At 47.1% G+C, this 27,497-nt stretch overlaps 1 protein-coding gene across 1 annotated transcript in view; it reads right to left on the bottom strand.

Annotated features, from left to right (window-relative positions):
• Nucleotides 1–2,053: 2,053 nt before the first annotated feature.
• PLEK (pleckstrin) overlaps nt 2,054–27,497 on the bottom strand; it is a 46,688-nt gene continuing 21,244 nt past the window's right edge. The window contains exons 3-10 of the mRNA XM_075535328.1: nt 22,613–22,768; nt 22,205–22,386; nt 20,662–20,753; nt 17,053–17,237; nt 14,827–14,931; nt 7,647–7,730; nt 6,706–6,775; nt 2,054–3,975 (exon numbers count right to left, since the gene is read on the bottom strand). Of these exons, the coding sequence (XP_075391443.1) occupies nt 3,839–3,975; nt 6,706–6,775; nt 7,647–7,730; nt 14,827–14,931; nt 17,053–17,237; nt 20,662–20,753; nt 22,205–22,386; nt 22,613–22,768 (1,011 nt within the window). The 3' untranslated portion in view covers nt 2,054–3,838. The remainder of the gene's footprint in view (nt 3,976–6,705; nt 6,776–7,646; nt 7,731–14,826; nt 14,932–17,052; nt 17,238–20,661; nt 20,754–22,204; nt 22,387–22,612; nt 22,769–27,497) is intronic.

Here is a 27,497-nt window from a genome sequence, read left to right as displayed (position 1 = left end):
AACAGTCTGGATCAAGTGAAAAGCAGTAGATTGGGGAGCTAGCAACAAAGAATAAGAGTGTCTGAGAGATGGAGCAGGGAGTGCTTTCCACTGTAGGGCAAGAGGAATCTCATGCCCCGAGCGAGCCGTGGGGCAGCCCGTTCGGCTGGAATGAGAGGCCGGCCTAAGAACAGTCCATTAGAAAAGTTAGGGAAGGGCCATCGTGTGGAGGCTCTGAAATGCTAGATGTTATATCCATGTCAGAGATGTGGGCAGAGAGGATTCAAGCAACGTACTGGTGGTTTTAACTTCAACTTTGATTCATAATTACCCACGTTCCTTGGAAAAAACAAGTACAAGTCTAAATACATAGGAATGACTACACACACACACACACACACACACACACACACATCAGGATGTCTGGAGTGAGGCCGCAGGCTGAGATGGGCAGTGAAGGAGTAGCCCAGGTTTTAGATCACTGTTGGAAATCTCCCTGCCGCTGAGTCCATCCGGCCTCAAAGCAGCCCTATTCGACAGGGCAGCACTCTCCCTGTGAGCTTCTGGGGCTGTCGCTCGTTACGGGAATAGAAAGCTTCATCTTTCTCCTGTAGAGCAGCTGGTGGTTTTGAACTGCTGACCCTGTGGTTAGCAGCTCGATGTGTGGTCACTACGTCACCCAGCCTCCTGTTAAAGAGCCATTAAACCCCAAGTCACTGTGAGGGGTCAAAAGAATGACCTAGGATTGGATGGCTGTCTGTCTCCATGCCAGGGGACTCAGAGGTGGCAAGCAGTCATCATAGCCCTGTGGGAGAAGGAGCATCATCCTCCTTTTCGAAATAGAGAAGCCGTCCCCAGAGGTGTCGCAAATGCAGCAAAGTCACAGAACAGACCTGGGACTCAGACCCAGGTCCCGGGCGTCCAGGACCATTGCCTTCCTCAGGTGTGTCACCACTGCCCATCAACACCCAGGTGCCGCTTCAACCTTGAGACTTCCTGTACCTCACATGACAGAAAACCACAAATATGGAATCGTAAAACCTGTCTCTTCCCAGCCTCTATCTCTCCTCCAGGGCCTTTAATATTCTCCCTCCCTTCCCTTTGAACCAGAGCCCAACTCGCTGAGGGCTATAATATTTTTAAATCATTTTGGGGGGAGTGGGGCTCAGACAACTCTTATCACAATCCATCCATCCATCATGTCAAGCACATTTGTACATTTGTTGCCATCAGAGGGTTATAATTGGAATCAAGTTCCTTCCTTTTTCTTTTCAGAAGCGAAATTACCTTTCTGGGAACTTTCTTGCCCTTGCCCCTCCCACTTCAACAGCCCTTCCTGACAGCAGAGTACGGAAAGGAACCTGAAATCTTCAGTTACTACACTTGTCTTGTCCCGCTCAAGTGGGTCTGGCAGCCATTGGGAGGGTTTTGCCCATGCCCCGAGCTTTACCTAGAAGCCAACAGAAATGAGGTGGGTCCTTGGCTCAGCTTTGGGACTCCGTGGGGGACTGCGAAGCTGCCCATTTTCGTGACAGCGGCTCCCTTGTTCTGCTTTTGAGAGCTGCCCTCTGAAGAGAGAACGTGGGCCACTGTGCGTGGGTGTGCTTTCACGTCGCTTCTGAAACAGGCCCTGTGTTCTCTGCCTCCCGTGCGGTTCTTACTTGATTGTCGAGGAACGCCTCCTTCTGTGTGTGTGTGTGTGTGTGTGTGTGTGTGTGTGTGTGTGTTGTTATTGTTGTTCCCCAATACGATGTGGAGGTTTTTCAAATAAAATGTCTATGTTTCTGATTTAACATCAGTCACGTGACGTGAAAGGACATTTCCATGTCTTTGAACACTTCCTTTCTTCTTCTAAAACATTCCCTGAGCCCTGGTCTGATTTGCCCCCTACTGTAAGTCTCCCTAGAGTAAATCGACTTGGTTATTTTTAAAATGTGTGTATCATCAGGTCAGCCAGATGCTTTGAGAGATAAGAGGTGTGGGTATTCTCAGGAAGTGAAAGTGAATTGTTGAAAGAAAAAAAAAAGTGAGACATTAATGGGAGACAACGCATCAGAGTTCTCACACTCGGCAGACACCCCAAAGTCAAGTTTATTTCAAAACATAAGGTCAACTCCATATTAATAAATACTAACACTGGGTGTAGAGAAATACTGTGTGTGCTGTAAGAAGGTGGGTCACTAAAGATCCAGGAGGGGCTGCGGGAAGGTGGTCCTGCTTCTCCGGGCTCTGCTAGAAACAGGCTGAGAGTAAGTCGGAGCAGCCTGAGGAATGCCGTGTGGAACTGGGGGCCGGACAGAGGGGAGCCAGCAAAGTCAGGAGGCACTTCTCCCTGGGGGATGGTTACTACCTGCAAGGTTGGAGGTTCCCGTCCACTGAGAAGGAGCCTGGTAAGCAAGCCCCGAAGGTGACAGCCTTGGAAGGCCTGTGGAGCGGAGTATTACTGCCGTGGTCACTGCTGTTAGAGAGGACTCGCTGGTCACCGGTTGGCTTGCTTCGCCTCATTGCAGCCTTAACATTTAAACAAGCGGTGAGTGTGCATGATGCCTCCAGCCACCCAGCTGCTTCTATGAGGGTGATCAGTCTCCGTTTTGAAGAGACTCACTAGTTAGTGGGTACAATGGAAAACGGGAAACAGGTCCTTGACTCTAGGTCAGATCATTCTGGCTCAGGGCCAAGAAGGAGCCACTCAGCTTGTGCTTGGAGGCTCAGGCCAAGACCACAAGATCATTCACCGGACAGTGGCACACGTGCCATGGGCTGACAGCCGCCTCCCTGAGCTCTGTAGGGACTATGGTCCCGTCCCGGTGTCTTTGAATAGGCTCATCATCCTGTCAGCTGGCCTGCGGCCCAGCCCTTCACCCTCCGGCATTTGGAGCCATTTCTTTCCATGGAGAAATCCATCTGGCTGTTTCCCCACCTTAGGCACATGAATAAAATGGAATCGTGCCAATTTGGGGGTCCTTTCTCTCAGTGATAATAAACAGCAGAGAAGTGATCCTAAAGACACAGTCTGCGCAGCGCCCTCAATGGTGTCCAGACATGGACAAGGAGGACCCTGGCTACCTGTGGCTGGCTCGGTGTTTTTTCTCCAAAGACAGGGCTTTTCTGGCTACAGTAAGTGACTAAAATCTTAAATGTAAAAGCCATCACTTTAACGCTGGCCCTCAGAAAGCGTCTATGTAGGACAAGGGAAGAAGAGTGTGTTCCTTCACTTTGAGACTTGAGCATTGGCAGAAGCCGGCTAAAGAGAACAAAGGAGGCTTATGCCCAGTACTCTTAATTCAGACGTGCAGTGTTTGCTTCAGCGGGAAGTAGCACCAGTAGAGCCTGGCCTGGTTTGCATCAAGGGCTAAGTTACAGTCTCTGCTGCAAAGTTAAAAGGCAATTGAACTATCAATACCGTGACAACTCCGAAAATGCATGCTGGCACATTGGAAGGCAGCTGAAAGCCAACCACACAGCCCAGGAAGGACTCCAACTGGACAACTGGGGGCCCCTTAACCTCCAGGGACCTTAGGACCACGGGGCAGGGCAGTCATTTTTTTTTTTTTTTTTAAGTAGGAGAGACCTCAGAGATCTCTTAGTTCAGTTGATTTTTTTTAAAAGAGGTTCCTGAGTTGCTCACCCAGCTGGTTGTCTCAGTGAGGGTGGGGGGTGCCCAGGAAGGGTCAAATGTGAGCAAGACTGCGCAGGTGAGCATCAAGCACATGGTTAATTACGTTCCAAATCCCTCGCGGAAGCCAGCTTCCCACCCCAGACCCTTTCTCATTGATTTATCACAGAAGAAGACAGCTGCTGGCCCACACGTCTCTGCGGGGATTCCCCCAGCAGGGTCAGGAGAAGCTGCAGGCAGCTCTCACTTCCCAGTCCGGGAGACCACCTGGATGGCTTTGATCCACTCGGTGCGCTCCTTGGGGGTGGCTGCTTGCAAGAAATAGTGCACCTCGTCAGCCGTGATGATCTCAAAAAGGTTCTCCTCCTCGTTCTTCCTGCCTGGTGAGAGAGACAAGGAAAGGTAGACCCTGCCCCCAAGGCACCAGCAGGGTCATCTGTCCACCCTCCTCCTGCAGATCACCAATCCCCAGGGGTTCTGATAGCTCTAAGGAAACTAACATGTACTTTTCAAGAGCATACGTTCATTGATGGGAGCATTTCAGTCCTGGACACATTTCTGGCTGGACAGAGGGTTCTCCTGGTGAAGACAGCGTGTCTTAACATGCACTGCTTTCTGCACGTACATTGAACTTAGATGAAAGGACTAAGAATGTAATAGGGGGAAAACAGTGGTTTTCAAACGTACCCACATTGTCTGATCATCTTTATTATATATAGGACATAGTGTAGTATATATAGTATAGTTTCATATCAGCAACCTAGATGAATATTATAGTATATTTATAGACACACATGAAAAGAAAAGGTTTCTCTTTGAGGGTTTTACTTGATTTCTTGAAAGTTCACATACAGTTAAGTATACACATAAATACTTATATAGTAGTTATACATACGTAGTTATATAACTACAACGTAAGTATATTTTATGTATAAATATGTAGTTAGGTATTGTTTTTGTTGTGAGGTGCCATTGAGTCAGAGAGACCCTATGAAATATAGAGCGACCCACCACCCAGTCCTGCGTCATCCGTCCCCACCGCTTTTCTGAAGTTTGCGCCCGTTGGTACAGCCACTGTGTCCATTCATCTTGTTGAGGGCCATCCATTTGTTGTTTGTTTGTTGCTTCCCCCTCACTTTACTAAGCATTATGTCCTTCTCTGGGAACTGGCCTGTCCTGACAACATGTCCGAAATACATGAAATGAGGCTTCACCATCCTTGCCACGAAGGAACATTCTGGCTGTACTTCTTCCAAGACAGAGTCATTTGTTCTTTTGGCAGTCCTTGGTATTTTCCAAATTCTTTGCCAGCAGCACCATGATTCCAATGCATCTATTCTTCTTCAGTCATCCTTATTAAATGTCCAAATTTCACATGCATGGGAGGCATTTGAAAATATATTGACTTGGGTAAAAGAGATCTTACGCAGCAGATTCGCCTAATGCAATGTGTTATTTGATCTCTTGGCTGCTGCTTCCGTCAGCATTGATTGTGAATCTAGCTACACAAGATGAAATCCTTAACAATGCCAAATTTTCCTCCACTTATCATCATGCTACCTATTGGTCCGGTTGTAAGGATTTGGGTCTTATGGATTACACTGAGTCGTAATCCATACTGAAGGCTGCAATCCTGACCTTCCTCAGCAAGTGCTTCACGTCCTTCACAGTTGCAGCAAGCAAGGTTGTGTCACCTGCGTACCACAGGTTATTAGCCTTCCTCCAATCCTGATGCCGCATTCGCCTTAATATAATCCAACTTCTCTGGTTATTTTCTTGTTTCCAGCTTTTGCATTCCAATCACCAATAATTATCAATGCATCTTGACTGCACATTTGATCTATTCCAGAATGAAGGCATTGGTAGAATTTTTCACCTTTTGCATCACTAGCTTGGTGGCTGGTGTATAAATTTGAATACTATTGTACTGATTGGATTTCCTTGAATTCGGCTAGATGTAATCCTATCAGAGACAGAATTATACTCCAAGATAGACCTTAAAATATCCTTTTTGACAATGAATACAATACAATGCCTCTTGAATGTGTCACCCCCAGTATCATGAATCATATGATATTCAGATTCAACAATTTTTGATAAGCTAACACCCCTCTTTCACTACTAATCTAAAGCAAGAGCCAAGCCTAATATATTGTAAGCAAGAGGCTCCATAGATCCACCACTAGTACCGTCAGAATAATCAGAATTGTTTTTTAAGGGATAAGATAGTATCTACTGAAATATAATAGGTATAGTGCTAGCCAATACCGTGATAAGATTTAAACACTCATTCATTTAAAATTAAAAAGTGCATGCTACCTTTCCCAAAATGCCCTTTCCTGTAGGAAAGGGGCATAAGTAGAGTCAAAGATAGGGAAAGACAAGGCTTTTGCAGTGACGGTGTTTTCCATGTCAGCCTGGAGAAGACGATACCTCCCATCACAGCGGAACAAAACCAGGGTCTGGCATGTCTAGACGACATCTTCCAGGAGCGCCACTTGTCACCAGCATTTGAAAAGTCTATCTTCATAAACATTGTTATTTCTGCACCAAATCATAAGCTTCTGTTCTGGAGGGGATCCAGAGGTCTTCCAGTACAACCCACTCATTTTTCAAGGAAGGATGGAGGCCCCGGGAGTCAGGTGATTTGCAGAACATCATGCAGCTAATTTACCAGCATAGACCCAATCCCACTGCAGGTGCTTGTTTCCACTCAGCAGACTGCCTCGGGGCACGAATGTTCCCGTTGTCCTGGGAGCTTTCCTAGCCTAGGTTTGTAAAAGAAGCCCCACCCTACTCCGCCTTTCCCATCCTCCGCCCCTTAAAGACTACAGGAGCTCAGATCCAGAAGTCAGGAAATAACAAAGTAACCATGTAAATCACTTCTGATGGTTTCTCCTCAATCTTGCTCAAGGATCTACTCTGGGCATCCACAAATTCAACTCCTAAAGGCCTGGGGAGCCAAACATTGGGAGAGAGCAGCTTTTGGTATGTCCCAGGTTTTCAGGCAGTTAAGTTTTTTACATCAACATCTGACAGACCGCTCTTGGCTCAGGATTCCTATGTACAAGAGTGTAGACGCCTCCTCTCCCACAGAAGTGTGCTCTTACCATCTGAGCTGCTCTCCACGGAAGTCACCACACAGCCTCTCAAGTGAATCGCTCCCAGAGGGTCTTCCCCCTAGGGAAGAGAGGGTAGGTCTCATGTTTCTGATGTATTCACTGCATGGATATAGCTCATTCTGTTGGGGCAAAGCTCCACAGACTCGCTCTGGTATAGCTCAGTTCCCCCAGAATAAATTAGAGCAGAAGGAGGTTCAAGGACACCTGCTGTAGCTCAGTGCTTCTTCCCGACCCTGAACCATCCATCTTCCACGTTAGTGGGCTCAGGAATTTAGGATGAGAAGACCCAAATCAGGTCTTTGGATCTCAAGGGAATGGCAGGGGAGGTGGAGACGCTGGGGTCCCCACATCTCACTGTCCCAGAAAGAAGACCCACATTCTTCCAGAGCTCTTCAGCCCACCCACCTGAGATGGAAGGGCAGTCCTTGCAGGGGGAAACCCAAGCATCCTGTACTTCAAGCAAAGACTGAGGACCCAACTCTGACAGTGTCATCTTACAACGTTGTTTTATTTTGTGGAGTAAAATCCTGCTTCTACGTAATCAAAACCCAGATTATAGACTTCAATAGACCTGAGGAAAGAATCAATAACTTTTTTTCCATGTTAAAACTAAAAAGAGGCGTCCAGTTGATATAGTTCCTTGAAATATGCGATGGGAGTAAAAATAAAAACGATTGTGTTATCTACAGAAATCTCAGTACAGTGATGTCTTCTTTTACACTGGAGCTAATGTTGGCCTGGGCGTCCTAAGATCTCAGTTCATCGCAATAAGAATGAGCAGGAATGAATGGAGAAGGGAGTATGAATAAGCAGGATGGTGGAGGGAGGAAAAAGGAGTGTCAAAAGGCCAGAAAGAAGAATGTGTAGCACAGTGAGCCAGTTCGGTGGTGGCTTCTAGCTGAATGACTTCATCAAGCAGGGAAACTCACCCCAGCAGGATCGTAGTAGTGCAGGTAGGCAGGGTCTTCCCGCAGAACGAACTTTCTCACTTTCCAGTTTTTCCTCCTATGGCCCTGTATTCAGGATCAACAACAACAAAAGAGAGAGGATGATTTCTGGGCACCCCTTTGTATGCATAATGCCCAACACAAACCCACTTCCATCAGGTGACCCTACAGGATGGGGTAGGACCGTTCCTTAGTGTTCCCGAAACTATAAATCTTTATGGGAATGGTCAGCCTCAGGGGCTGGTGGATTGGAACTGCTGGCCTTGTATTGAGCAACCGTCCCACCAGAGCTCCCACATCAGGCCATTTCATGAGTTGAAAAACAGAGATCAAATACAACTCCAAGAGAGTCCAACTCAAAGCCTGGATATACAGGAGTCCCTAGTGTCCCAATGGTCAGCATGCTAAGTTGTGAACTAAAAGATTTGAGGTTCGAGTCTGCCCAGAGGTAACGCAGAAAAAAGGCCTGGAAAACCTACTTCTGGGGAAAAAAATCCCTCTTGGAGCACAGTTCTACTCTGTCATACATGGGGTCCCCTTGAGATGGGATTAACTTGACCTCAACGGGCTATGCACAAGACCCCATGTGAAGGAAATGTGAGGAATGCAAATAGGTTTAAGGCATGGCCCTGCTCTCGATGCAAGGAAGTCTTTAATAATCTGTGTGTAGTTACAAAGTAGTAAATGCCTAAATTCAATCATCAGTATAGATAATAGGTTTCAAAGAAACCACATGGGGGATATTTAATTGTAGGCTTTCTTGGGCATGATGGAAGCTTAATGAAGACCTTTGGCTTCATAAAGACCTCTAGTAACTCATGTAGGACACACCAGATTTAGATGCATCAGAAAGAAGATTGCCTTCTCAATCAATCACCAAAAAGCAAAACTGAGACCGTACAAGGCAAACTCTGACCCTGGCTAGAATAAAGGGCTGTGAAGCAAGATTGAAAAGTCGGGGAGAGCTTAGAAAAGTATAAAGAGGTGGGAGTTGCTGGTGGTTTTTTGAATACAAACTCATTTATACATTTTAGGTATATTAATGTGCCCCCATGTCAACATTATAATGTGTAATGTATGTAGATATTTTCATGTGTACCAATGTCAATTTACTCTCTCTGACTAGGTTCAAGGGAAGCTAGGGGGAAAGCAGGTCATTGGCAATGACTAGGAGCCCTGGTGGAGTAGTAGATTATGCACTGGGCTGCTAAACACAGAGTCAACATTTCAACCCCCTGATGGAGAATGATGAGGCTTTCTATTCTGGTAAAGATTTATAGTCTCAGAAACCCACAGGGGCAGTTCTACTTTGCCCTGTAGGGGCCAAAATTTACTCAATGGCAGTGAGTCTGGGTGTGTGTGTGTGTATGATTACAGCAATCCAGCCTTAAGACTACCAGGGACTTACCTTAGATAGCAGCAATGAAAATGGGAATCAACAGGCGTTGTGACTGACATGAGAAGAAGGATCAGGGCTTGGCCTTTCTCAACCCCCCTTTCACTACTGACATCCCCTTGGCTGGGAGTGTTGGGGAGGCTTGGGGTCTTATTTTCCTTTCTTTCCCCGGCACCCTGACATGCTATGTGTGGTGCCTCGAAGATGCTTAATATCTGCTTGCAATGGCCTTGGGTTACCTAGTCATTTCAATGACCTCAGAGCAGTTTTTGCCCATGACACTCCAAGTTTGGGTCTGTGATTTCCCATGGAAAATTCAAATGACTTAAACAATCCCAGACCCAAAACAGCAAATCGTGAAACCAGAAGATACATAGCTTTCATCTATCTTGTCAACATGAGGAATATTTTTTATCTTCCACACAGATGGACAAGCACATGTATAAATTTCCCAATATTTTTCATTGTGCTTATATAGAAAGCAATGGGGTGGGGGGAAACCCTGTGATTCTTTTTTTTTTTTTTTAAATCATGTCTTCTTCATACTGCCAAGTCAGAAGCATTTAAAGGGAACAGATTTTGGAGACTTCCAAGGGCAGGAGGGAAGAAACAAACACATGACTGCCATCAAGTTGATTCTGACTCATTGTGACCCTGTAGGTCAGGACAGAACTGCCCTTGTGGGCTTCTGAGCCTGTAACTCTTCTAGGGAGTTGAAAGCTTATCTTTCTCCTGCAGAGTGGCTGGTGGTTTGGAATGTGTGATCCACTGCACCACCAGGGCTCCTGAGAGGGCAAAGGAGGGAAGAGAAAGCAACGGTCTAGACTGTGGCTGGTGTCAACGTGAGTGCGATGGATGGCAGTAGTCCACAAGAGGGAGAAGAGAAACCAAGGGTGGGTGAAAGGTAAGTGATTAGGGGATTTGATGAGTCGTTTAAACTGTTGGATACAAAGTTGATGATCTGAAGCGTAACCCCTTTTACAATAAAAGAATTGAAGAAATGGCAAAAAAAGAAGAAGAAGAAGGAAGGGGCATAAATTATCTTGTGAAGCATTTCATCATTTCCAAAGACTCTCTTATTACCTAACGCCTGGGGCCAGGCAGCTTCCCTGTAGAGGCATATGGCAGAAAACATTACTATAGGCCATGGCATGTCACCAAGCAGCACCTTGTAAAAGTGTGAATGCAAAAAGAAATAAAAATAATAAAATTAAATTAAAAGTGTGAATGCCTGCTCTTTGTGGCTCAGTTCGTGAGGACTCCCCAGTTCCCACTCCTGGTCATTCCATCCTGAGCAGCAGACAAACATTTCATGCTCTCTTACGCAATGGCTGGGCAATAACCACCTTCTCGTGAGTCACTTGAAGGGGAAGATCCTGAGGATATGAAATCAGCAGGCCCTGCCCACACCTGTGAAGGCCGTGCTGGGCATCAGAATGTGATGTGGAAATGATTCTGACTGAAGTGGGTGTCTCCTGGGAGTTTCTAAAGGATGTGAGCATGCCATGCCGAGTTTCCAAGAATTATGGCCATTCGGTTGAAATCATCAACAGACTTTCCATCTCATTCCCTCCACAAGTGTGTACTGCCCACAGATGACCACAGAGGATGCAGAACTGCAGCAGATACGTGGGAAAATGGAATGGAAAGGTAATGGAATTTTCCCACAAACTGGTTGAAGCCCTCTCATACAAGAAAAGCACATTTAATATTTGCTCTTTTGGATCTTAATTCTTTCACACACAAAAATAATTAAAAAATATATTATAGGAGAAATCTGTAGAAAATTCCCTCCCCTTCAAAGAATCTACATTGTAGAGAAGAATCAAAGCACTGGAAATGTCATGTACTGTCATGAGAGAAGGCGCTACATACAAAAGGATTGGCTTGGATATAGTTCAATCTCACTCCTCCTCACACTCGCCACATTCCCCACGAAGGATCATTCCCTCTTGGATGGCGAGAACTGGGGAAGGCTGTTTTTTCACAGGACCCAAGAGCTTCCACTCTGAAGTATGGCGCACAGGTGTCCTTTCTCATGATGAGTCTCCCCCAGCTAATTCTTAGCAGAGATTATGAGGTGGATTACTTGTGGAATTCAAAGAGGAAATGTTTATAAATTCCCTCAAGTGGTTTTGATATGAACCAGGGTTTTAAAGCACAGAGGGACAGAAACTTGAAACATTTAAAAGGAATATCAATTCACAGAGACTTCTGAATTTTTTTTAAAACAAAGGAATATTATAGAATAAAATTCCTAACTATACATGCAGGTTTCTTTTTTCTTTATGTGAAAAAAATCATGATGGCTATTAAAATAATATTTTAATATTTAATAATATTTTAATACTAGAACAAGTTATGCTCGACGTTTTCAGCTGTGGCTCAACACCAAATTGCTTGGGGAATGGTGAACATACAAATGCCTAGGTTCCACCCAGAGATTCTGATTTCAGTGGCCTGGGGTGCAATTTTCACAACTCTAGGACATTGGGTTTTAGGTTTGGTAGGCTCATATAAGAACTAGCGTTTTGGCAAAGAATATTAAAAGTGTCATGGACTGCCACAAGAACAAACAAATCTGTCTTGAGAAAGTAGAGCTAGAACACTCCTTAGCAGCTAACTCCTGACAGTGGGACTCATATGCGGGTGAAAGTTGGATGTTGAGCAAGGAAGATTGAAGAAGAGTCCACGTGCTTGAATTGTAGTTCTGGTGCAGAATGCGGAAGAGTACCATGGACTTCCAAAAGAACTCAGCTCCCTTGGAAGAAGTAAAACCAGAATGCTCCTTGAGGCAAGAAGGGTGGGGTTTCGTCTTACATACTTTGGACCTGCTGTCAGGAGAGACCAGTCCCTGAGGAAGGACCTCATGCTGGATGGAGGGGCAGTAACAAAGAGGAAGGCCCTCAATGAGATGGATTGACAAGTAGCCTCAACAAGGGGCTCAGACTGAAGAGCCATGTGAGGACGGCACAGGACCAGGCAGCGTGTCCTTCTGTTGTCCAGACGAGTCAAAAACAACACAAAGGCACTCGACAACAATGGGGGATTTGAACGTGACCCAGGAGGCTCGCTCAGGCTACAGTGTCCCGATCAAACATCCAGTACCCTTGGGTGTACTTCTAGTCCCTATGACCTCAGCATCCATTACTCTCGGCTAATTTTCAGCCATCCTGCACATCCCACTGAGCAACTTTTATCTGGACATGGCACTCAGACACTAGTCTCCTCTCAGCGTCTATCCTCTCTGCTTTCTCAGGGCCGCACTCCAGACTGGACTTAGTCTGGTCTTTAAATTCAAGGAAAGGTATCAACAGCCACAACAATACAGGGCTATCTATCAAAGAGATCTGTAAAAGTAGGGACTAGTGAAGTCCCCTTCCAGTTACACTTGTCTTTCAGCCATCTTTGGCAGTATCAGTGAGGCCAAATTCTGTCCTGTGGGTAGCTGCCAGACCTGCCCTATGAAATAGTCTGTTCCCCTGGAAACACAGGGAATTCAGGACAGATAAACCCCTCAGGACCAATAAGGAGAGTGGCAATACCAGGAAGGTGGGGTAGAAAGGGGGAACCGATCACAAGGATCTACATATAACCCCCTCCCCGGGGGATGGACAACAGAAAAGTGGGTGAAGGGAGATGTCGGGCAGTGTAAGACATGACAAATTAATAATAATTTATAAATTATCAAGGGTTTGTGAGGGAAGGACGGGAAGGGAGGGAGGGGGAAAATGAGGAGCTGATAACAAGGGTTCAAGTAGAAAAAAAAGGTTTTGAAAATGATGATGGCAAGAAATGCACAAATGTGCTTGACACAGTGGATGGATGGATGGATGGATTGTGATAAGAGATATATAAGTCCCAATAAAATTATTTTTTTTAAGAGAGAGAGAATGGGAAAGCTACCCTATATGAAGACTGTAATCAGGATCTCCGGACTGCATGTGTAGCAAGCCTTTTCACTCACCTGGTGGGTGACTGGTGGTTTCAAACTGCTAACCTATGGTTAAAAGCCCAACATGCAAGCACTGTGCCACCTGGGCTCCGATAGGTGTTGGCAATTGTAGGTTATAACTGAATTACTTCTAAAATGAACTCACTGGACTAAAGAGTGAAAATGTTATAACTCCTCTGTTACATTAAAGATTTAAAATACTTATTGAAAAGAAAGAAAGAGACTGTTCCCTCGGATCCTCGGTGGAGTAGTGGGTTTCTCACTGGGCTGCTAAGGTGTGTAGTTCAAAACCACCTGTAGCTTTGTGGGGTGTGGGGTGAGTTTTCTGCTCCTGTAAAGATGAACAGTCTAGGAAACACACAGGGCCTGCTCTCTAAGGTCACGACGAGTCAGAAGGGACTCGATGGTGGTGGGTTTGGTTTGGGGAGTCCCTGGGGCTCCACTGGTCAACCTGTCATAAAAATAGAGGATGGATCCTTCACGAGTTTGGTGGTCTGTTTGTTTTCCCTGAAAATTATTATGATATATTTCTTAAACCCTTAGAGTTAAGGTCATTTCCCACCTCTTCCTCAACTAGAACCCAGAGTCCATACCTATAGCTAAACTTCACTAGTCCACAGCCCCACGTTCTGAATGTGAGTGTGCGCTCAGCGGTGATTGCTCCTTCCTCCTCAGTCTGAGACCCAGGGCGCCCGTAGATAGCGTCCACACACTTCCTTACAGAACCAGCTCCTCTCTGCTACACACAGCACCCAGCATTGCCAGGAAGACAAGACCTTGGCGTGGCCCTGTAAAATTGCCTTGCCCTGGTGACATCACGTGCCTTCAGTTTGGTTCGCCCTGAATATTCTCACGTCTTCCTGTCACTTCTTCTAATCAAGGGCTGCCTCTGGCTTCCTCTCTAATCTGTAACCTTTGTATGTCCTTGCCTCTTGGCATGGCACGCCTTGCTACCTGTTAACCGAAAGCTCTTCAGTTCACCGCACCTTGCCCCCGCCAGACTGACAGGGACAAGTGTCTGTGGACACCTGGTGATTGCCAAGCCTGACCCTCAGGATGGTGCCCATGCCCTCCTGCAGTGTTGCCCTCAAGCCTGGTTTGGGTTTTACCACACCCTGCCCACCATCTGCCATGTCACTTCCTTGCTGTCTAGGGTAGACAACGCTTCTCTGGGGTGTGGTGCTTGTTCCTCTTTCCTGGTGATATCACAGAAAGGAAAACCAAACCCACTTCCTTCGAGTTGATTCTGACCATAGTGACCCTGTAGGGCAGAGCACCCGCGGTGGGTTTCCCGGGCTGGAAATCTTCACAGGAGCAGAAAGTCTCCCCTCGCTCCAGGAACTGGTGGGGTTTCCAACTGTTGACGTTTCCGCTGCTGATCTTGCCATGCCCAGACCTGTTCTTAACCCATGACAGAGAGGAGGGACGGGCACAAATGCAATCCTATTCGCCAGCCCATGTCGCCATATTTGGATGGCATCATTTAACCCGTTGACTTCCTCCCGGCTAACAACAATGGTAATAGCTTCCTTGAACTTCTCTCTTTCCTGTGATAATGAGAGGAGAGATGTTTCTCAATTGCTCTGTCTGCCTCAGTCCTCCGGACTCCTGCCTCTTCCATCACCTACTTCCTTCCCACTTTTCCTATCTTTCATTCTGGGGCGTCATGGTCCCGTTGACTATTAGTTAAATTTGTTCGGTGACATAGAAGTTTCCCGTGAATCGGCCCTGACTCAACAATGGGACCCCGTTTGGTACGTTAGAGAGAACACGCACAGGATGGCGAGGAGGACGCCGCAGTGCACACTCACCTGCTTGAGCAGACAGCCCTGCTTGATGATGACACCTCGGAACTCTTCTTTCAGAATCAGGTCCTCGTCGCTGGAGTTCTCCTCACAGAAAAACCCGCTGTCGGGCTGTTGGAAGACCAGACAAGTTCACTTCACCGCGCCCGGGCCTATTGCTCCACACCCCCATCTCCTGACCCACCAGCTGCCTCTTTCGACTTCTCCTTCTCCTTCCCGCTCTTGGGTACATGCTTGTCTGAATGTTGAGGGTCAGTGTTTTGTTAGCAGTTTTTTCTGATACTGTAACTTTTTAAAAGGCATTTTATTGGCACATCATTCACGTATCACACCATCCGACAGTTCAATCCTATTAGGAAGAGTTATGCCATCGTCCCCATAATCATGTTTAGTATTTTTTCTCTTTTTTTCCCTCCTGCCTTTTCCTTTTATGTTACGTACTGCTCCACACCTCTCCCCACTCAGGGGTAATCTCAGGAATCACCCCTTCATTTTTCTGGGGTTCCTGAGACAAAGCTCGGAAGCCTTGCTGCATCTTCCTGGAGGTGCGCATTTCTGCCTCTAACATGCGCTTCCTCTTGGGAGCCTCGCGGCTGATCCTTGACAACAGAGTGCACTAACTGATGGGCCATCGGGCAATTCCATCTCGATGGCCACCTTCGGCTTCTTCCCCTCTGAGAAGACCGGGAGCAGGCACCCAGCTCCTCCTCTGAGATCAGGAGAGGCTTGGGACCAGCCAGCTCCTAAAGAGGAGCCGCTGTTATGGGCAGATTTAGAATCTTAGCTTCCAGGCGATATCACAGCAGATCAAAAGGCCAAACGAACAAAACGCTGGTGGTGGCCCTTCTCTCAAGTGAGAAAGGACAGCTCTCTGGGATGACGGTCACTGTGGTACGGAGCATGTTTCCCTCCACAGCTTCCTAACTTCAATCCTCTAGCTGAGAATAGACACAGCACTGCCAACCCCCGCTGAGAAGTCTCCTGCTAGAGGATTCCTCCAGTGGCCCAAGATTCGGGCCAGGATGCGTATGGAAGTCTGTCCGGGCCAGGATGCGTATGGGAGTCTGTCCAGGCCAGGATGTGTATGGGAGTCTGTCCAGGCCTGCAGGAAGCACACCGTGGGAGGAACACAGGTGATGGGAGGGGGCCACACGGATGTACAAAGTGGGTAGTAATGGTTGTGTGTTTTCGTGTATCTTTGGGAAAGTGCCAGTGTCTCACACCATTGCCTTCGCAGCTCTCCCTGTACAAAGGCAGGTCTGTGGAGGCCTGAAGTCCTGCTGTTTGGAGGGTTTTTTTGTTGGTTGGTTGGTTGGTTGGTTGGTTTGGTTTTCATGCTGTTATTTTCTAAGGAAGTGCCTGGCATGTGCTGTTGTTGAGTTGTCAGGTACCTTGAGCCGGCCCCAATTAATCATGACTCTCCAGGACAGAGTAGAACTGCCCCACCGGGTGTCCTAGGTCATGTTGACCAGAGGAAATGGCCAGGTCCCTGGGTGTGCACGAACCACCGTTTCAGTGAACAGCCACACGCTTAACTGTTGCACCACCAAGAGTCTTTTGGCAAGTGGCGGCATAATGCATTACACATTGGGTTGCTGACCACAAGGTCAGCAGTTCAAAACCGCTGACTGCTTCTTGGGAGAAGGATGAGGCTTTCTACTCCTGTAAAGAGTTACGGCCTTGGAATCCTACAGGGCCAGTTCTACCCTGTCCTATAGGGTCTCTGTGACTCAGAAATGACTTGATGGCAGTGAGGGGGTTTTGGGGGTTGGGGTGGGGAGGGAAGTACATTTAAAAAGCCCCAAACCAAACCCATTACCATCGAGTTGATTCTGCCCCACAGCGACCCCACATAGGGTTTCTGAGACAGTAGCTCTGAATAGGAGCAGACGGCCTCATCTTGCTTCTGCAGAGTCACTGGTGGGTTGGAGCCACCAACCTTGTGGTTGGTGGCAGCCCAAAGCTTTAAACAGATTGATGTAAGCATGGCAGGCTTTGTGGAAGGGGAGCAACTGTCCAGTCGGTGTAGCGTTCGGGTAATAGAAGTTTTAGAATCTGCATTTAATTAGCAAATGGGTCTCAGGGCTGCAGGTATTTTCTTGGTTTCTCTGACTCATCTCTTAATAGTTCTCTCTGGGGCGGGGCTCTTTCGCAGCGGTGGACAAGAACAGGACTCAATCCAGAATCTTCCCAGAAGCCCCATCACACCAAGAGGGCTGCTCTGTCACTTACAAAGTAGTAGAAAGCATCAGGGTTGTCGAGGAATGGATTATCAGAGGTGCCGTCCACTGCGTTCTTGGACAGGTCTCCCGCGGGCTGCAGGTACCCTTCATTGAGCAGTGAGGCCGCAATCATGAGCCCTTCTTGGCGATTCCGAATGGACTGGCTGGAGATCAGCCAGTCGATGACACAGTTGCCTGGATAATTCCAGAAGAAGGAAGGTTATTTCTCTTTATCAAGGAGCAAGGCCCTGACAATGAACCCTGAACTGGCCCCAAGACCCCCAAGTATCTGACCTGTCTCATTTCTCTGTTACAAGGAAAAAGGACGCTCTCTGAGATAGATAGCTACAAACAAAGGCACTCGAATAAAGGGTTTTGCTAAACCTCTACATCCCCTTATAGAGGCCCTGGTGGGTGCTTGCTACCAACGAAAAGACTGGCAGTTCAAGTCCACCCAAGGATGTTTCAGAATCAAAGTCTGGCAGTCTACTTCAGCAAAAGCAGCCTTGGAAAACCCCCTGGCACACGGTTCTTCTCAGACACACTGGTCTCTGTGAGTCAGAGTCGACTCTATGCCAATTGGTTTTGCCAGCCATTTCAAGAGGCAACACATTTATTAAAGAAATTAACTATTCCTCACTTGTAAACTTTATTTTTATCCAATACTTCTCTTTAGCACAGTGGTTAAAAAAAATCTAGTATCCAATGATTTGGGGAATTCGCAGTAGACACCTGGCACCAAGGAAGTGTGAAGGGAGAGCCGTGAGGAACGCTACCTGGAATGGTTAAGGTGATGAGCCACCTTGGCGTGGCCATCATTCTCAGTGGTATCATGGCAGCCGTGCCATGATATGATTGGGCAGCAACGTAAGGAGGGAGTCACCCTTCGTTTTATGATCTGATGTGGTCATCCTCCATAGTCGCACAACAACCTGGTCTTCGACCATGTTGGTAAGTGAGGAATAAGTGTCCTTTTTCCTAACCCATTCATGTATTCCACTAAGGAACAAAGGTATTTTGAGCATCCATTAAAGGCTAAAAAACTGATGAGATTGAGAATACTTCACTTAAGGAATCTAAAAAGGAGAGATGGGTTGTAAACAAGGAAGCGTTGTAACAAATGTGTACTCTAGAGCAGCGGTTCTCAACCTTCCTCGTGCCGCCACCCTTGAATACAGTTCCGCATGTGGTGGTGACCCCCCAACCATAAAATTATTTTTGTTGCTACTTCGTAGCTGTCATTTCTCTACTGTTATGAATCATCGTGTAAATATCTGATAGGCAGAATGTATTTTTCATTGTTACAAATTGAGCATAATTAAAGCATAGTGATGAATCACAAAAACAATATGTAATTATATATTATGAAATATGTATTTCTAATGACAAAGAAATGAAATGTCTTGAAGCATGGTGTCGCATGGGCAACTGTCTTCACACCTGGTACTCAGATATGGGCGTTTCTGCATGTGGGCGGACCCGCCTGGAGACAGAGGAGTGGTGTCTTGGTTCATGAGACCATCAGAAATGTGTTTTCCGATGGTCTGAGGCAACCCCTGTGGAAGGGTCATTTGATCCCCAAAGAGGTTGAGGACCCACAGGGTAAGAACCGCTGATCTCGATCATGACAGTGGAGCGATGGGACCCAATCTTCGGGGTATTGAGGTGGGGGTGGGAGGGGCAGAGGCAGCAGGCCCGGCTGTTGGTGCCTTGTTAAGAAAAGATTTATAGAGGAAGTAACACTGGGCTACTGCTTTTTTAAAGTGAGTAGGTGGTTTCCAAGCAGATGAGGCATGGGCTGTGAGGAACCCACACAGGCTGAGCGAGCAGCATCATGAGCAGATGCACTCAGGCATGAAGCAGCTTAGGGGGACGGGAGGAGGAGCTGGGGAGAAGAAGACAAAGGGGAACAAGGGGAAGGCAGGGGTGGGGGTGGGTGAGCACAGCTTTGACGGCCCGGTAAGAACATTTGCAATGAAGTACCGTTGCAAGTCTTTAAGCAGAGAAGGAGCCTAGCCGACGCATAAACCATTGCCAACCATAGAAGCAGTTGCTGTAGTTGAGTTGACTCTGATTGGTAGCAGCCCCAGGTGAGATAGAACAGAGCTGTGTGCCAGGAGGCATTTAATGGGTGATGTCTTGAAGGTGGATCACTGGCACTTTCTTCTGGGGAACCCGGGGTGAGGGGTGGGGACCCAAACCCCTTTTGGTTACCAGTTGAGCACATCCATAGTTTGCATCACCTCCAGTGACTCAACATATCATCATTACGTCCTAAATCCCAAGGTGGGGTCAACACTGGGAGTGAGTGCCAGGCCTAAGTGTAATGGAGACTCGCCACGTCATGGAGTCAACCTTCTGCCTCCAGAGAGGGCTGTGAAGAGACAGACCTAAAACGGATCAATGTATCGATTGAATTAGAGTCTCTATGCGTTAGAATTGACGTGGCAGCAGTGGGTACCATCAAGCTCTGTATGACAAACCGTGTGGTATGAGGGAGTCAAATGAGGAGGGGGCTTTGGTAATGGAGGCTTTTTGAACCCCGTCCTCCTTGCCAGTGAGCCCTGGCTCATCCAGACAAGAGCGGAAAGGTTGTTGCTCTACTCAGAAAACGAAGAGGACCGCCGGTCAGTGGGCCTTCCATGAATTTCATATATGGAAAACGTGTCTTACTGATGTACACTCTGCCAGAGTTGGAGACCTGTCTTGCTATTGTCAATCTTGATCCTAAATCACAGCCCAGGCTTTTCCTGGGTGCCTGAACCCTCAGAGGCCGGATCCCTATGGGGTGCTATCCTGTTACCCCATATCATGCTCTCGCCCCCCTCATCTCCCTGATTCTCACAGGGACTATTGTCATGAATTATCTACTACCTGGATGGCCTCACGTGCTGTTCAGCTATCGTTTCTCAGCATCTTCTCCCTGGACCCCTCCTGCCTACATAAGGAAGCCTTGCCTGGCACCTGGAAAGCCTGGTTCCAAACGCCGCCTCCCCTTTAGGCCTCTAAGGAACCATCAGAGTCTCCAAGTGGCACCAGCGATGAATGTGGCAGTGTGTGCTGACTTGTTTGGGCTGAAAACTGCCCTGGCAGCTTTTAAATGTCCCCGGGAGCAGCGGCCCACAGTTGATCAGAGACTGGCGTTCCCACCCTCTCCATCTTCAGCCCACAGTGTGGGCTGAACACGGGGTTCTAGATGAGCTGGTTTATCACTGAAGACTCCCAGTCTATCCCAACATTGCTTTTCTTTCTTGCTTGCTGTGTTAAAGCTTCTCAGACCACTGTTTAGCACTGAGGGATAAGGACTCAGGGATTTTCTGTGTTTATGTTTCAAGAATTATACCACCCCCAGAAATAAAACCAACAACACCCTGCCGCACCCCCCAGATATGCAGCTCTTCCCCCCCACTCCTCCCCCATCCCTCCCCATCAATAACCTATCCCTCCCTCTCCCTGTTCCCTCTGCCCACCCCTGGCCTCCTGGTGGTCAGCAAAGTCTGCAGACGGAGGCCGAGCCGACATCTTCCTGCTCTGCAGCTCCCCTCACGCCCAGGCACAGGCAGAGCTAGCCCCCATCGCCGGCTCCAGCTGCCCCCTTCATGCTTGCTAGGCCCTTTACCTGTGAAGCAGTGATTGAAAACCTTCTTGTCCTTCTCCAGATTCAACTCTTGTATTCCTTTCTCGTTGTCCTTCATGGACAGATACAAGGCACTGCCCGGAGATGAAAAGAGGCGGGTGAGGCAGGAGCATTTCAGAGAGGCATGTCCACGCCCAGGGGCGTCGCCTGGCAGGGGCCAGCTGTGAGCGGGGACTCCCCACTCCTCGGCAGCCCTGAGTCTAATGTCTCCACATCACCAGTAACTCAGGGAAGGGTCAATATGTGCCTAACTCTGTGGCCTACAGAACACACTAGGAAGATACTGAATGCATCCCGAATGTATTACACTGTGATTGGTTTTAAGCCTAGTGTCAGAGATGGAGAACTGCCCCCAGTTAGGTGCCAATATTAAATGAAATCGGGAGCGATGCTCTCTAGCTGATCAGAGCCTGGCGTTCTCACATCCTAGGTCTTTAAGGACCCGCCAACCTCGTGTCCTAGTTCTTTTAAGGTCTTCCGGTGTAGACATTCGAAAGTGTGGATATTTGCCTTCAAGGGGAACCTTCTACCTGGATCTGCTTCTTACCTAAACGCTCTGAGAGGTAAGGCAACATCTTTGTCCTGGAAATAGCAAACCCAAGCCAGCCTTATGAGAGGTGTTCCAACCAACAAAACAGTGCCATTCCCAAGCCTCCCGTGTCTCTGTGTGGCCAGAGCGCCCTGGCTCTTAGCGCTGAGAGCGGTGGTCAGGAATACTGCTGCCCGGTGCGCGCAGTTAGATGAGGGGCCACCTCTTGCTTCTCTGTCGCAAAAGCCTCCTTGGGGAAGAAAACTGCTCTGTCTTACTAAGTTCAACTCTCAATGTTTATCAGGTTCCTACGGTACACCAAGCCCTGCCTTGGGCATCCACCCATGTAAACAGAATCCCTGTGGGCTAACTGAAGCAGCCAGCCCAGGCTTCTTCTTGACAAGCCCACTGTCTCAGGGAATGCTTGATGTAAAAGCAAGACAACCGGCAGTTAAAAGGCTTCAAGAAAAGGGGGCGCCTGTAACAGGAGAAGATGGAAAGGAGGCATTCCAGGAGAAAAGAAGCCTGTTCCCAACCCCCATCTGAGACTGGGCTGACCTGTTTGAATAGGTCTTTCTACTAGGTGAGGACTCAGAACAGGCCCAGCCGAGATGGGTGTTGACCCCAACAGGCCTTCGCTGACTGTGAGCATGCTGGACGTTGACAGCTTGCTTGCAATGTTTCGCATGGCCCCGCCTTCTCCTCTCTACCCTGGGACTCTTTGTAGGCTCACTGATGATGGCTGGTACATAAATGCACTGTAAGTGGCAGTGAACTCATACGGAGGGAATTTTTACTCCGTCTGCCTCCTCTTAGCAGCAGCTAGGCCGTGGAGAAGCCACGCTCGCTCCTCCAGACCCAGGTAAACATCCAAGTGCACCGGGAAGACTGAGCCAAGCCATCAGGAGGGGCCAGCAAGCGTGGGAGCAGGACCTGCGGTGAGCGATCCCCCGAGAAAAACACCCCAAGGGCAGAAAGGCGCCAACTGGAAATCACCTCAAGTCAATGGTCTCTGGCAGTCGAATGGATCTCCTGGTGGATTTCCTCGCAAACTTCTGGCCTCCCTCAATGCACTTAATGGCTTTCTTGGTGTCCCGAACCCAGGCATCCCTCTCCTCCAGGAAGGCTGCCTGGAAGAAGTGGTCCTGCTGTTTGGTGGTGGTGATCTTAAATACAAACTGAAAAATAAAACACATCCATTAGGAATGAGGCCGCCTTAAGAAACAAAGCCCTTGACCCAGCCTTGTTCCGGAAGTACTTGGTTCACAGTGGTTCTAGATCCAAATCCCAGGGCCTGAGAGTGATGGGGGCGACTTGCCCAAGAGCACCATTCACACTGCACCTGTGCCCTTGACGGGTCCGCGCTTGACCGGGTGTTCCCCAAAGTTTGTGAAGCCAACTCACCATTCTTTTACCAAAGTCCTGGCACGGGCTGGTGAGGGTGCTGCCTTTCAAGGGGATCATCCCCTTGGGGCTGTTGTCACTCTTCTTCTTGTAGAATTCAATTCCATCTTCTAATAACACAACCCACATGGGTTTCCAGGTGCTGAACACACTCCCCTGAAGTGAAAACAGAAAAGGACCAGTCTAGGTAGAGGTTCTTTGCAAACTGCATTTCCTCCCTAACGGGAGTGACTCACCATGTCTTACAGTTGGCTCTGAACATGATGGGTGCCATCATGTCCTGTGGTTCCAATTAAAGTCCCACAGGGAAGTACTAGTCTCCTTTTGTCCTGGAGGATCACAAGCTCTGAAATGCCTTCCCAAAGCCACCCCAGTCCCACCCCTCCCGGAACTTCCTGCATCCTTCAAAAGCAAGAAGCCACCGATCTCACTGCCATGTTGATTCTGTCCCAGGTGTCACTTCATAGAACTGCCCCATATGGTTTTCTTGGCTGTGATCATCAGTGTTTTGCTTTTTGTTTATCTTCACAAAGCAAAACACCAGGTCTTTCACTGGGTGGGCGCCAACGTTTAGGTGAGCAGTCAAACACAAGCCCTGCACACCCTTCAGAGATCAGATGAGCTCACTGCCTTGGTGACGTCTTCCCAGGCTGCACCAGCCCACGTTCATGGCCTTGGGATCAATGCTGGCTTGTCTATGGAACTGTGCTCTAGGCTGCACTATATCGTTCTTTAATTGCCTTAAGTGGGCTCTTTTCTCTTCCGGGGTAATGACATTACCTTACCTGATATTTTTCTTTGTTAGGAATACTAAGCACAGAGTCGATATGCATTAAAATCACAAAGAAGACAATTTCCCCCTGCATGCTAACTACTAGCTATCACACGTTACAGAAAAAGTGACAGATTCTTCTTGTCTAATCTGTCCGGATTCAGACTCTGACCTGTTAGACTTTCCCTAAGCCTTCAACTCCTGTCACTGACAGGGCTCACAGCATCCGACCCTAAAAGGGTCTCATCTGACAGTCAAAGGATGAGTCAGAACTTGGAGCAAGTCTTCCCGCTGGGACCAACCCCTACCAGAACCGCAGCCATGGCTCAGAGTGTAGTCTTCCCATGTTTCCCTATTTTAAAAACTGGGTTCTTTCAGGAGAGAAAAAGAGATCATTATTAGGGTTTGGTTGGAAGTTTTTTTGTTTCTAGGAAATTTCAATTCTTGGGAATTTGTCAGACTTAAAAAAACAGTCCAAGGTCAAAAATGTAGTGAGTTGTTTTGTTCTTTTTTTAGTATGCTTCAAAACACAGTCTCCTGACCATCTGAGTTCCTGAAGATGAATACAGTCAGAAGCCAGTCCCCACCTCAACTCTGTCTTCACCTATAAACCATGGTTTGGCTGCTGAAATGGCTGAATTAGAGAAGACCTTGTTCAAGGTCTAGATGTACTGGTTTCCTCCTGCTGGTTCTCAAGTGGCCACGGACCCTTTCTGAGGCCCAGGCCCCACGCAGACAAATAATTAGAGAATAATTAATAAATAAATAATGACCAAGCACTTTCAATATCCAAGAATTAAATAATAAACAAAATAGCATGTCAATAAATAATGATTAAAACATTAAAATATAAAATACCTTAAATGTATAAAATATGGAACATTTTAAATAGACAGTATAACATATTAAAATAATTATCAGTAAATTATTGGAATCAGTCATTAAATCCAGGAGGGATTACTAATCCATATTTAGTAAATTAAATTAATAATTAAAGGAGCAAGCAACTAAAGTAATCATCTAGCCCATATGTAGTTCATCATGTGGCTAGCATCCTGAAAGTGCGCACGTGCCTGGCAATTTGAGCGTGTTACTAGCAAGTGTTTTACAAGATGGCCACACAGGTGTGTGTTCAATGCTTAGCATTTCCAGCACAGTACGTCGCCACGCTTTCATTCTCTCTCTGTTCCTGGAAAACGGTCATGCCGTGGTATCACTGTCACCAATGCCATTTCCAGAAGGGAGAAACTCCAGAGCGTTTAGCCTCTTGCCACATGGAGCCAGCAATGGGAACACTGAAGGCCCTGCAGGAATGTGCCCTGGAGGAGGGAACAGGCAGAGTCTCTCTGTTCTTCCTGGGTGGAATGAAGCTCAGAGCCCCGAGGGACTTGGCCTGCACCTGGTCTTGAATGCCTCCTCCATCATAGCATGGCTTGTCCCTATTCAGAAAGACTGGAGATATGGGACCGCCTGGGCTCACACCTGGAACTTGGGCTTGATTCACGTTGACCACTAATGAGTTGTAAAGCCATTGCAAAAAAATGTCCCATCTGTTTGAGTCTCCTTTTTTTGGTAAGAAGGTGATAGATAATTCTCTTACCGGATGCTAAAAGGTATTACATTTGGTTTAAATCGTGTTGAAAATATGCCCATATAAATGTATAGCATATATGTAAAATTTTATTTTCAATCTGTCAGTGATAAACAGCTATCTGTTCTGCAGTCCCGCGTGACTACCTCACCCTTACACCACCAGGTATTGCATGGCGCTGCGGGGGAAATAGTTATAAGGAAAGTCACAGTACATGCTAATGGGCAGATAAAACTGAAAAAAGAGGGTACGAAGAGGTGCCCGACAAAAGAATAGAAATAGTAATGTGTGGATGCTTTCCAAAACTATTCTGTAGAAGTGTGCAGGACTTAGAAAATAGTCTTGATTTGGCCAATGTGGAAGGAGACGGCCCACTTTACTGTGGCCAGGCTGCTCAGGAGAGCCTCACCAAGAGAGCAGGGGCTGCGAGTGCATGGCAGAAAGAGGGGGCTTTCTGCTCCCAGAAAGACGCACAGCCTTTGCAGCCCACAGAGGCACTTCTGCCCTGCCCGGAGGCCCGCTCGGAGTCAGCCATGAAGCATCTGGGTTGGTAAAGGGAGAGAATGCTTCTTTGCCCCTCCTCCGCTTCCTCTTCTGCCCCATGAGATCAGGCTTGTGATGACCACCACAAAATGGCATGGTCATACAGTTTCCAGTAGATCCTGCTGCTTATCAGAAAATACCAAGTGCTGGTTGACCAAAAGGAAGACTATTTGTGTAAAGAAGATAACTGCAAATACTCGTGTGACGAGCACTCTACTGGGCCGGACGTTTCCTACGTTGTAATTCTTATTTAAAATTGAATGAATTAAAATGCACTATCTCCTTTCTGCTCGGGCTGACTAACTGAATTATTTCCTTCTTTAGAAAATGGGTAAGTCAGACCCTGGATGCTACCATGTGATCTAAGTTCAGCCAAAAAGTCTTTCTGGTTTTACTGAAACTCTCAGTAAAATTGGTTTTAACTGTGAGACACCCATATCTGCAACGCAAGTAGCCCCTTCAAATCAATAAGAAAAATACAATATGAAGAACTTATTTTCAAATGGACAAAAGAGTTGAACAGTCACTTGATTAAAGATGATACCAAATAAGTCTATAAAGAGGCATACAACAGCATGCTCCTACAGGGAAATGCATCTTAAAACCACAGTGAGAAATCTCTCTACACTTGTTAGAATGACTAAAATTGAGAGCAATTTCAAGGGTCACGAGTTGGCACATAAATGGAGTAACTGGAACTCCCACGCCACTGAAAGAAATATAAAATGACACACACCCCATATGGAAAGCGGTCTGGTAGTATATACCAAATTTAAATGCATACCTGCCCCGTGGACCATCGATCTCATTCCTCGTTATGTATCTCAGAGAAATACGTTTGAACATAAGGATTCACAGATAAGGATATTTAGAGCAACTTTGTTCGTGGTAAATAAACGTGAAGCGTAGCTCGAATGCCCATCAACTGGAGAATGAATAAACAAACTGTAGTATATAAAATAAAACACAACTTCTAACAAATAAGTGCCCACTGCTGTCAAGTCAACACCAACCAATCCTGCCTGGAAATGGAATACAGTCTAACCACTGGGAAAGAAGCGTGCGCCACTGGTACACTGCACAACATGGGTCAGACTCACAGCTATGGGCTTGCGTGAAGCAAAAGCAGACACACACACATTACTCTCAACGTGATTCCATTTACAGGAAGTTCAGGCGCAGGCGTACTAGATAATGGCTCAAGGTATCCCAGTGATTCCTTGGGAAAGAGTATGGACCAGGAAGAGACACAGCAGACTCTTATGGAACACTGAAAATAGTTTCTAGATCAATCAAGGGGTTGGTTAAATGATATATATGTAAAAAAAAAACCATGGGGCTCTTCACGTACATTATTATATGTGTATGATCCCTCAATTAAAAAAATTATGCTGTTCTACATAGGAAGTGACACGGAGATAACTCCAGGGACTCACTGAGCACAGTAACAGGTCAGTACAGTCCAATACTGACAGCACAGTAACAGGTCAGTACAGTCCAATACTGACAGCACAGTAACAGGTCAGTACAGTCCAATACTGACAGCACAGTAACAGGTCAGGACAGTCCAATACTGACAGCACAGTAACAGGTCAGTACAGTCCAATACTGACAGCACAGTAACAGGTCAGTACAGTCCAATACTGACAGCACAGTAACAGGTCAGGATAGTCCAATACTGACAGCACAGTAACAGGTCAGTACAGTCCAATACTGACAGCACAGTAACAGGTCAGGACAGTCCAATACTGACAGCACAGTAACAGGTCAGGACAGTCCAATACTGACAGCACAGTAACAGGTCAGGACAGTCCAATACTGACAGCACAGTAACAGGTCAGGACAGTCCAATACTGACAGCACAGTAACAGGTCAGGACAGTCCAATACTGACAGCACAGTAACAGGTCAGGACAGTCCAATACTGACAGCACAGTAACAGCAAACTTCAGGTCGCTTCTACAGACAGAAGCTATTCCA

This window comes from Tenrec ecaudatus, chromosome 17, assembly GCF_050624435.1.
Source record: "Tenrec ecaudatus isolate mTenEca1 chromosome 17, mTenEca1.hap1, whole genome shotgun sequence".
Classification (NCBI taxonomy): Eukaryota; Metazoa; Chordata; class Mammalia; order Afrosoricida; family Tenrecidae; genus Tenrec; species Tenrec ecaudatus.
This window is presented reverse-complemented; position numbering and strand designations above follow the sequence as displayed.